Source organism: Anarrhichthys ocellatus, unplaced genomic scaffold (assembly GCF_004355925.1).
Source record: "Anarrhichthys ocellatus isolate YVR2014 unplaced genomic scaffold, GSC_Weel_1.0 scaffold23, whole genome shotgun sequence".
In the NCBI taxonomy this organism is placed as follows: domain Eukaryota; kingdom Metazoa; phylum Chordata; class Actinopteri; order Perciformes; family Anarhichadidae; genus Anarrhichthys; species Anarrhichthys ocellatus.
This window is the reverse complement of record NW_022280053.1, coordinates 2,229,766-2,241,397: the sequence shown is the minus strand read 5'-3', so window position 1 is coordinate 2,241,397 and position 11,632 is coordinate 2,229,766. Positions and strand designations below refer to the sequence as shown.

Genomic DNA, 11,632 nt, shown 5'->3' with positions numbered 1-11,632 from the left:
GTGTGTGTGTGTGTGTGTGTGTGTGTGTGTGTGTGTGTGTGTGTGTGCGTGCGTGCGTGTTAGCATGTGTGCATGCATATATGTGTATATTGAAAGCATCTGTGAAGACAATCCAAACTAAGAGTCAGCTGTACATTAATTGTACACTTCTGATTTATGAATTTGTTATTGTCCAAACTTGTGATATCAGAAAAGCCTCCTTTATCGTGAGCCTCACTCTGAACCTTCATTCATTTTAACCGTATGGTATGTGGGCAGCGAGAACAAGCCGTAAATACAGCACATGAATATAATAACCAAGTTGATATGCTGAACATGTTAGCGACAGTTTCCTAAGCATTCAGATATGAAGTAACATTAGCATTCATTTGGAGTTGTGTTTTTTACCCACCTGGCTAATATAAATCCAATATTTACCATTATATTTGAAGTTTGGTTTCCACCTTGTTTGGAAATCAGACAAATCTACAAGCTCTGATGGCTGCAGCTGATGTTGAACTTTTGGTTGAAGCCATTATCGCGCCAGTTTTGAACAAAGTGGACGGTATATTTTCGCTAAAAGTAAAACAATCAACTGAACTTTCCCTGAGAAGACGGATGTGTTTGCTGTTCTTTCGACAGAATTTGGCGAAAGTCTGATATACCACCTCAGAAAATCTGAGTCTGTTTACATTTTTGGACAAGTCCCACCCTAAGGTGTTGTGATTGGCTGATACTATGTAGTCTAAACCCTATAGTCAAACAACTTAACTTGCTTCGCTGCTGTCTCTAAAACAGATGCCTTTAGACACGCGAGTAAAATGCATCAAGGCAAGTGCATTATAGCAATATTTTAAGTCACTAATAAAACAAATGTATTAATTTTGGGCTGTATGTTTTGTTGTTCGCTGTCCCTATTTATTTATTTATTTATTTATGTATACGCTAAAACGTTGTGGCCAACAATCGCAACCAAAGGACCACTATTGGTTTCGAGTCACCCCTTTCATTTATACATCCTTTGTTTATACCAAAATAATGATTGTAGCAACTTTTAAGTCACAAGAATAAATATTAAGATTGTTTTTCGAGAATTAAAAATGAAGTTCTACTTTTCTGTTTAACAGTTCCACTGTTTTTTGCCACAGTTAGGTGTTGAGAAATAATGTAAACACCAAACAGCCATTGATATGCAATACAACACCATCGCAACTTAGCATTCCCTCGGCAGAGAGAGGAGGTCAGGGAAAGCTTGGATAGACTTCTTATGAATATAAATACTGCAACATACTTCTCATACCCACACACACACACACACACACACACACACACACACACACACACACACATACACACACACACACACACACATCATATACATTTACAAGCAGGCTCTTATATACATTTACAAGCAGGCTCTTATGCATGCATACTTAGTAGGAGAACTCTCAGGTCAGAGAAAGTAGGAATGTGCTTTTCATCATCAAAATGTATGCAGCAGGTCAGTGAATCTTCAAGCTGCAACAATGGACGCAAAAAAAAAAAAAAAGCAAAAAAAAAAAAGCACCCCGACTGAGTGTGTGAGTGTGCAAAGCCTCAGGGGTAAATCAGCCTCATATCGTAGGGATGAAAGCAACTCTGCCTATCTTAAAATCAATTAAACCCGCTGAGCTCATTCTTGTAGCACACTGAAGCAATCCAAATCAGAGCCAAGTACAAATATAAAAAAACAATATTTCAATAGACATTTTGTTCTTACTCGGAACCGCTAATTAACAGAGTTAACAGAGAACAATTGTGGTCAGCCATGAATCTGACAATTATGTGATATTTTTTCCAATCTGTGATTCGTTTATCTCTGCAAGGAACACCAAACAGTACTTCTTTAAATAAATAGAATCATTTATTGACTACATGCTAAAAAATTTAATAAATGAGAAAAAAACAGGAATTGGCTAGTTTAAGTTGAATTATTCACGATCTATAGATAGCTTACTAATAATAGTTGGTGACAGTAGACAGAGATCATGGATGTTCGGGTCAATGAAGCCAGATTAGCACGGCATTATGTTATATACACAACTATATACAACACGAGCCTCTCCTCACTAAAGCATCATGCATAACACTGTCTTTGAAGAAAAGCAGGTTTCAAAGGCCGAGTTTGTCCTTGGGGTTGGCTGTGGCTGAAATGGTTCTCTGAAGCTTCTGAAGGCAGTGAGGCTCGATCCGGTCACCATGGTAACAGGTGGAGGAGACCGCATGGGATCTTCAAACAGCGGGTCTGTTTCTCCTGGTGAGGTGGGCCGGCTCACCAACCAAAACAACAGCAACAGGACAGTCTCCATAGAGCAGGAGACCAATGTTTCTTTCTTTTTGTTTTATGTGTTTCCAGTTTTGAACATTGGATTGAAAAGGAAAACTATTTAATTGTCTTTAAATTACTTTATATAAGTTATTTCTCAAACCTATACAGTAAATGTTTTGGGCAGCAACAGTAGCTGTAAACGCAACGCTGACATATTACCTTTCTCAAGCTGATATTGAAAAGAGTTTCTTATTCACACATCGTCCAGATATTAAACCTTAGCATTTATTTGGAGTTTTATGTTTCAGGCCACTTGATGAATGTAAATCCAATATTTAATCTCTGTTCAGCCATGTTTTTGTCTCCAGCAAACTCTTTAGGCAAGATTAAAGATTACAACCAACTGAAACTTCTCTCTCGTGTGCCAAGCTCGTAGGAGAACTACGGTGGCTGACGCAAAACGCGAATGTCCTTTTCTAGAGCCAGTGTTTGGTTTGTCCCTTCTAGGCTGCTGTAGAAACATGGCAGTGCAACATAGCAGAGACTCCATGAAGGGGACGCGCTCTGTATACAGTTCATTCTAAGGTATCAAAAAGACGATTCATATTTCCATCATAGATTGAAGAAAACTTACTTATTAATATTTTATTCCATGCATGCTAATAGATCCCTCTAACTGCTACACACTGGTCCTTTAACACAAATAATATGAAGTTTGTTTCACAAAATGCAGTATGGAACCATAAAGATTAGTCAGATTGTATAAACATCAGCCCTGTCCTACTGTCTCGTCAGATAAGACGGAAGAAATTAACATTAATTCTTGTAAGGAGATGATTTGCAGGAATCTTGATTAAACTGAAAGAAAACTTTTATTCGCAAGTTCATGTTTCCACGCGGAATATTACAGAGCACTGGGGCGGCTTGCTTTTTACAGCAGTTGTTAGCAGTTTGATAGTGTACAACACATCCTGGTAGTCGCTGATAAGAAGGTCCCTAATTCACAGTGGTGTCACATAGAGAAATGAGAATGCTGTTGTTTACGGCCGCTTTGTAGTTTGATCAATTGGGGTGTGGGGATATAACTGCAAAACAGGGAAGATGTATGAAACAAAGTCCGTGTCTGTTTTACCAGTTTTAATAACCCCTTCTCTATTGTCTATCATTTAGTAATCCTTTAAATGTTTGCTTTGTTTTTGTGGCTCTCGTGTGAGCACATCAGTGTGTATGCGTGTCGCTCACCTGCAGCCGCCATGGCCAAGCGAGTGAAAGCCAGCCCGACATGTGTCACACTTCTCCCCTGTCACGCCGACACGACACGCACACCTTCCTTCTACATCACACTGCAGACTCACTGAACCTGGGGGGGGGGGGGGCAGCATATGGATCAGCAGGCAGAAAAAAAAAGAAAAGGAATAAAAAGAGTACACAGAGAGAAGGACGACAAAAGGGAAACGGGGAGTATTTTCAAGAAAATAATCCACAGGGTGAATTACATGAAATGGATCAATGTATCATTAATAATTTGTCAGGACGGGGATAACTGAATACCTGTTATTGAATTCTGTTCAAAAACCCTGGAGATGAGCTTGGAAGAGCAGGGTAAAACCTTGCAACCACACTGCAGCTGACACACTGTAGCTTAAGTTAATGGAGAAAAAAGACCAGCTGGGATATTGTGGACATGAGAAAAGGAAGCCTGATGGAGTTTTTTATGACCTTTTATTAATATAATGGACTCCAACAACTCTTGGCAATCATCTGACACTATCTAGTAAATGTAGAGGACAAGATTGCTGATGTATTTGTCCATTTCTTCATCTTGTTCTCTGTGCCGGGCGATGGTGTAATTAAGAGCCCAAACATTTAATGTCCCTCCACCTAAAATTAGACTTAAATGAACACAGTCTATTCACTGATGAAGTTCAATGAGTCAACCGGATCAATTTACAACAGCAAGGCTAGAGCAGACAAGTCATGGATTTATTTAATGGTCATTTGGGAAGCTGAGGCGAGGATAAATCTGATGGGATGTGCAAGACATGAGACGAACAAGATTGTATAAATTATGAACCAGCCTCTACTCTCAGGCTAGGTTTGACAGTTGAGCAGTCGATGGGTTAGTGTAATGTAATATTAATAATGATTTAAAAAGCATTTAGCCATAAAATCGGCTACAACTAATCCTATGAGTAGCTAAATCTTGCATATGGTTGCATAATTGTGCCAATACAGCATTCCAATCTAACCATAATTAAATTTGTTCATGCCAGAGAAAACAAAAATAGTGAGTAATGATATTTGCATGGATTATAATAGGGTCTTTTTAAGTTATTATCAAAACGATTAAGGGTTTTGTAGCCGCAGTTTACCATCAATATTGCAGTTGCATGGTAGGCAGGGCTCCTCGGCAGATGTCCTGAAGTGGTTCTCTCTGCAGTGCTCACAATGGGGCCCGTCAGTGTTGTCTCTGCAGCTCACACAGCGCCCCCCACTGCCAGTGCTCCGGTACTGCTCCATGTCAAACACACAGTCGTCTGACCTCCCGCTGCAGTTACACTCTGAGAGAGAGAGAGAGAGAGAGAGAGAGAGAGAGAGAGAGAGAGAGAGCAGGAGGTCAAGCGAGGAAAGAATGAGGAAGGAGCAATCACAGGGGAAGAAGTGGGCAAAGGAGACAACAAGGTAAAAAGAGAGAAGACAGAAATAGATGGATCCAGAAATAGACGGAGGAAAGAGACAGAGATATGTGTGTGTGAGAGATTATGTGTTCTGGGATTGGATCATAATTTAGAGGCTCGCTGCTAATCTCATTTCACACAGGCCTAATGAGGAGCCAATCGGCTGTCAGGGGGCACTTAGATAACAGTAATTCATGTTTATACAAGAGCAAATTACTCAGCTGATAACACACCATCACAGCTCTCATACCCCTCACATCAAATCCCTCCTTGGTTCACCCGTTACCCTGAGGGGGTATTTAGGTGAAATTGCCCATTTTATTATGAATCAAGCTCTCTGTTGTGCCTGCAATAACCATATGATTATTCCTCCCTGTTCATAAGCAGTGTTCACCCCTATTTTAAAGATAAAAAAAAAAGATCACCCGTTGCTTTGAAACCCAACGCGTTAAAAACTTTGGCTTGATGGTGAAAAGTGGGTTTAATGGGTTTAATGTTTCATATGGATCTCACTAATGTTACATTCATCAAAGCTGACATCTTTTTTTTGGGATACTTGGACACAGCAAACATGTAAACAAACAGTGAACCAACACATCCAGAAAGCAGGAGGAAACATAAGCATTCCTTTGGGGTTGTCTTTTCATTCCACCTGACAAAATCCAAATATTCACTCTCCCGCTAGCTTTGTTTGGTCCTTACCAACTTCTCCAATGTGATTTATTTCCAATAACGAGTAACGTAAGGCTTTACAATTAGACATTTTAGTACAATTGCTAGTCCAAGGAGACTAACTCTCAGTTAACAACAGAATTACTCTTTATAATTGTGTGGTCAGCTTGTTTACTCTCTTAGGACAAAGCTATTAAATGTCTTTGTGAATTCACTGGATTCAGAGCGTTTAGCTTGGCGCAATAGGATGAGAGGTTAGCCTTCGACCAAAACAGGAGGAATTTCCACATCAACATGTTTTCTAACTGTTGTTTTTTGTCATGACTACTTTCACACTGAATGTGAATATTACTTGGCAAAAAAGCGATATTTTTATACACCAGATCCATCTCTTCCATTCTGACCTTACACAGTAAAAGCCACAGACAGATAAACTTTGTGACTGTTTACCAGGGGAAACTCAAATCCACTCAGACCATTTCACTAAAAGGAAACTCAATAACATATCTTACAATAGCTTATAGGCTACACAACAACCTACCTCAGACAGAGTGCCAGACGCTGCTCTGACTCAACAGGATCTTGGTAGTTGGTCCTCTGCCTACACAACTCGATTCGAAACATTTAATGGAAAAGGTTTAGCGACTGTCCCAAATCTGCATCGCTGCATTTTTGCGTTATTTGTCATGCCCCCGGTGGGACAAGGCCTTAACTCTAAAGTTGTCTAATTCACACATTGTTTCTTTTTAGCTTACAAGACAGCCACTGGTAAACCTACATGGATCATCATCTGGCTTTTTGTTCAGGGTGTGCGAAATCCACATCTTCACAGCAAGGCAGAGGCTTCTATGCAGCGAAATGCTGCGTGCAGTCACCAGAGTTAGGCTGTTTGTAAATATTGTAATTCAAAACTGTGAACTGGTTGTTTGTTGAACTGTAATGTCTCATTTTCTATTCCTAGATGTATTAAATGCATGAGACGTATGGGTGTGGAGTTGTTTAAACACACCTTTGACAGAGCTGTAAGTCAAGAAACTAATTAACAAATAATGAAACATAATCACTTTTGGTGTTGAGTATAGTAAGATAATTACTTTTTCTATGGGTGACCTGTAAAGGGTAATTCATAGTTTGTCAGGGAACTTGTTGAACACTGACAGTACAGTGAATTTATCTGAGTTTTATCACTGAAAACATCTGCCATCTGAGTCTGTGAAGAACCCCGATGAGAGCTTCCAGAATGATCCAATACGGTAAGGTTGTTTGCCAAAAAACTAAAGCAACGAGCTGAAAGGTGCTAAATCACCTCGTAAAGCTGAAGGGAACTGCAGTCAGGTGATTATTCTCTGTTTAGGTTCTTTACTACGAGCTACACCTTTCACATTACACATGGGAATGTGGACCATTGTTAATATAAAAACATTGACTGCTGCGGCTTTAAGCATCTGTCTTGATTGTAGTCCTGATGGATGGAATTAGAAGATACTGTAAGAGCCAGTAGCCTTTGCACCGCTAGGAGTGGCCTTTTGAACACAACATGCACCTCTCGACTGATGCCGAGTGCCTTGTCATCACATCTGCAATCCCTCTGCTGACAGGGCAACAGACAAAGACAAAAACTGACACTCTGCGAAGAAAGTCGCTGCAGCATGACTCCGTTCTGATTGGCTCCGGTGGGCAACTAGAGCACAAATACGACCAGCCGGCTCTACCCGTCAGCTCCCATCCACTCTATCTTTATCGAGCCAGCTAGTGGTGCTGCCACTGCTGGTCAGGCTAGCTGATAGCCAGATGGCAGTACTGTCAACAACCTGAGCCCCTGTTGCATTTCCCTTACAACATGTATGTTGACTCTGACAACACCTCATAACATGTGATGTGATACCTGATGTGAACTGTTATACCAGGAGATCTTTTAATACTCTCAGGCTATCCTCAAAAAGTTCACAATTTTCTCAAAATGATGTTTCACTCACATAACTTCAGGTGTATCAACAGGTTATGTCAAAAGCTACTTCATGTGTGAACCGAAGCAAGGACAATGACTTTGTTTAATTATGGTCCTTGATCCTGAAATGAGCTTCAGAGCAAACTGAACATCTGGCTTCCCATCCCTCTCAGCAAGTTCAAAAGTACATTTGCTAATGTTTTAATTACTTGTGGATCCGATGTACTAAGTTTTTGGTTTTGTTGTGATATTAGTTTGCAATTTTGTGAGACTATCTGCAATAAAAAATAGGCATGTGACTTGAAGCATTTTCGATGATTCCCAATTGTGTATTATAACACTATGTGTATTTGTAATACAATAATGTACATTAACAGCCTTTGATGTGATAAGAGGTTAATGCAATTTGTTGACCTCCTATCTTGAATGAAGAAACATTAAACCATTACACACATAATATGCATGGTAGAATGCATGTTTTCTATCTAGGTAAAGGAGTGAACAATGAATGCATGTTTAAAGGTGGTGCATGTGGGATGAAGATTGCTACAAGCAGTGCACACACACACACACACGCACACACACACAGTGCGGCAGAGGGAAACTGGGACACGGCAAATCACTTAAAGCTGTGTTTCCACAGATGCAACACAAAGACCTTTACAATCCTCTCCACAGCCCGTTTGTCCATCTTGACCACATTTAGGCCTGCATGCCCACAACCACCTCATCCACATGCTTTGCTCAGCCTGTGCATCACTGCCACAGTGGAGGCTCCACACAAGTAAGGAGGCAGACTTAGCTCACTCGGTGTGAACACAATAGTGCCCAAAGGACTTTTTCCTGTGATTGATGGAGCCACCTCCTTAAACAGTATGCCTTACACATTTGTGGGTTTTTGTAATCGACAGGATTACAATAGAAAAACTTTAGAAGAAAACACTATGGAGTATTCTTGAGGTGGCCTGCAGCTTTTTTCAGCCATACATTCTCTTTTTCTCAATTACATAGACACAGGGACACATGGTAGTTGCATTTTTGCTAAGGTGAAGAAGTAGAGAAACTGAAATGTGTTCTCACATAGCTTTACACAAAGTCTGGTATGGTTTAAAGTTGATCTATATGTATGATTGTGTTAAAAGGAAATATGTTTATAGACGTTTTTAGAGCCGACTTCATCAAAAATATACATATATATATATATATATATATATATATATATATATACACACACACTGTATATATAACCAGTGGCGGGCCATGCATTTTATACCTGGGACTTCACTGCTGTCCTGCAGCTGAAATACCACCTTATAACCACATTGTGGCACCACAGCTGTTACTCATTTTTAAGGCTGTAACTATGTACATCTTCGTATTAAACCGTTCGGTACGAGTCATTTGAATAATGCTAGAGCATTTAGAAAATGCAAAAGCCTAAATTCAGGAAAATATAATGTTCTCAGCTGGTCTGGCTGTGGGATCCGCCATCATTTCTTAGCTGCGACCCAAAGAGATTAACATTGGATTTTACTTTCACTTTAACGTACTGCTCTGCAATGTCTTTCCTCGGCTCAGGTTCCTCTATCATGGTGCATCTCACTCAGTCAGAATGCCCATATTTGATTGGCTGAGCTGCATCACGTGATGTGATTCACTACCCATCAGCCTCTGCTGGCTGTTAAGTTGTTTCACGATAGTCACGTGCTCGCCCACTGACCAATCACAGCACACTCTGTACCTCGCGGGAAAGCTACACACGGACACTGGCGGCATGTAATGCTGACGTCATTATAGGCCAGCTAGCAGGTTCTGACACGTCAAAGAATACGCCCAACATGTCAAACTAAAGATCTGATTGGTTGAACACTATGACAATCAACAATATCGTCCCCATTTACTTTAATCTGCACTGGCTGCAGGTGAGACTCTGCAGGCCTCTGCCTCTCTTCTTACCTAGAGACACAGAGGTGAAATCTGATTGGATAAAAGCTCTACTTAAAACAAGCTGCACTGGAAGCAGAGCAACTGAGGAAGACAGTAGCTGTGCAATGAGAAAATAAGATAATGGGAAAAATATTTTTGTAAATTATAATACATGTAGTGTATTTAAGAAAAATTATTAAATTATAAAATAGATTTCTTCTTTTTTTTTTTTTTTTTTTAAATATATATAGCTTTGTGATTCTGTTTTGGCCAGCAGAGAAGGCCTTGCAAGCCCTGACGGCCCGCCACTGTATATAACGAGCTAAATGCATCCATGAACCTCTTAATGGTTGGCCCCGAAAATAAACGTAGATATGTATTCAAGATTGATTGAAGGCTTTTAGAGGGCACCTATATGTTATGTTTGTATTTTCAACAACGGACACATTCGGCGTAGAGTCACCTGCTAACATGGTCTTTTGTTAAACCAAAACCCCGGCAGCATCTATGGCTGCAAGCTATTTAACATCTGAGTCATGTAGTTGACATCTAGTGACTTGCATGCTTTTAATATGTCACTGGTGTAACTTTACATGCTAGGTTTACATGTATACATGTAAACCTGGCGATTGTATACATGGCGATGTATACAATCGCCACTGAATATTGGGCCACTTGCAAATGTATTCTATCCATTCAACACACATTTATTTAGGCTGCATGGGCAATTTTGTGTGGTTAATGCCCTTGCTTAGCTTGTTATTGCACTCTGTTGTACGTGGGTGCACATTCGTCATCATTATTCACAAACTGTAAAAGGCTCTTTATTCTTCCTATATGCAAAGGTGACACTTCCTCCCTTTGAATATTGTTACCGCAGGACGTAATGCAGACAAAAATGACATTTCCTCTCAGTATAGGCTACCTGGCAAAAGACATTTGGAGTATTTGTAATGTCATTTCCAAGAGGCAGGTTTGGTGTTAATGTTGACAACCTGTGAAAGCAGTCTGATATAAATTGTCACAAATTTAGTACCCTGTATCACACAGGGGGTTTGTTCGGTAGCAGAAAACCAAAAGCTAAGAATCCTTAGCTTTTCGAATCACCCTTTTCTACAGATCCTGTACAACTTCACTTTAAGTGCAGCCACCACAAAAAAAACTTCCTGTGTGGAAAAAAGGGACGGCCCAGTGCCTTTGGTGACTATTAGCCAGTAGCCCGAACCTTTCTTGACAGGCCGGTACGACAGCACTTCCTACACCCTGCTGAGGGCTTTTAAGGACTCTTTAATTTACATATCAAGCTCAGATAGATGTGGAAATTGCCCTGATATTGCTCCCTGGGGCTTTGTCTCGTGGAGATTAGCCTGGACACATAGTGAAAGCCATGTTCCTTCTATATCTCTTGTACCTTTAACAGCACACAGCCCAGAATAAACTCCAGTGTGGTATAGTAGCACTATGTAAAATCAGGTCATAGAGATGGAATGATGGAATATCAAGGTTGATTTCAAACGTGTAAGTGGTATCATCATGATATAATAAGTGGAACCCAGGTTATGTTTGAGACCAAACTATGAATGTTTCATTTTGTTATTGGCGAAAGCAAAAAGGCCGGAATTATAGCAGTTTAGTGGTTGATGAAACACGTAATGTCAGAGACAAACAAGCTGCACTAACTTTTCATGATTGGATTATGAAATTTAGCAATGCGCATCAGCCGTCTTTCAGCAGCATGGCATGGTTTTTGGAGCCTAAAGGAATTTGCCACCTCACATCACCTGCATGAAAGGTGATGCAATTCACCATCTTATTGTCTTCTCCCCTTTATATGAATACGTTCTTAGTGTTGGAGCAGAATGTATTGCATAGAGGATCCACGGCCCCTGCAGGCACAATCATTTCTCATTTTTACATCTAATTTGCTGGACGAATGAGATGTCGGACTAGCCAAGAGAGCAGGACACCAGCAGTGATAAGAAACCGGTCCATGAGGGATCATGCTGCATAGATATCTGTGCGACCTTTAGTGTACTGTTACAGACAAATTAGACCTCTACCTAACCCACACGCTATTGCGCCTGTATACCTTTGTGCATGGGTTAAGATTATGACTTTTTT

At 40.3% G+C, this 11,632-nt stretch overlaps 1 protein-coding gene across 1 annotated transcript in view; it reads right to left on the bottom strand.

The window, feature by feature from the left end:
- lamc3 (laminin, gamma 3) overlaps positions 1-11,632 on the bottom strand; it is a 98,052-nt gene that overhangs the window by 52,559 nt on the left and 33,861 nt on the right. Inside the window, exons 5-6 of the mRNA XM_031860425.1 lie at positions 4,660-4,848; positions 3,530-3,647 (exon numbers count right to left, since the gene is read on the bottom strand). Of these exons, the coding sequence (XP_031716285.1) occupies positions 3,530-3,647; positions 4,660-4,848 (307 nt within the window). The remainder of the gene's footprint in view (positions 1-3,529; positions 3,648-4,659; positions 4,849-11,632) is intronic.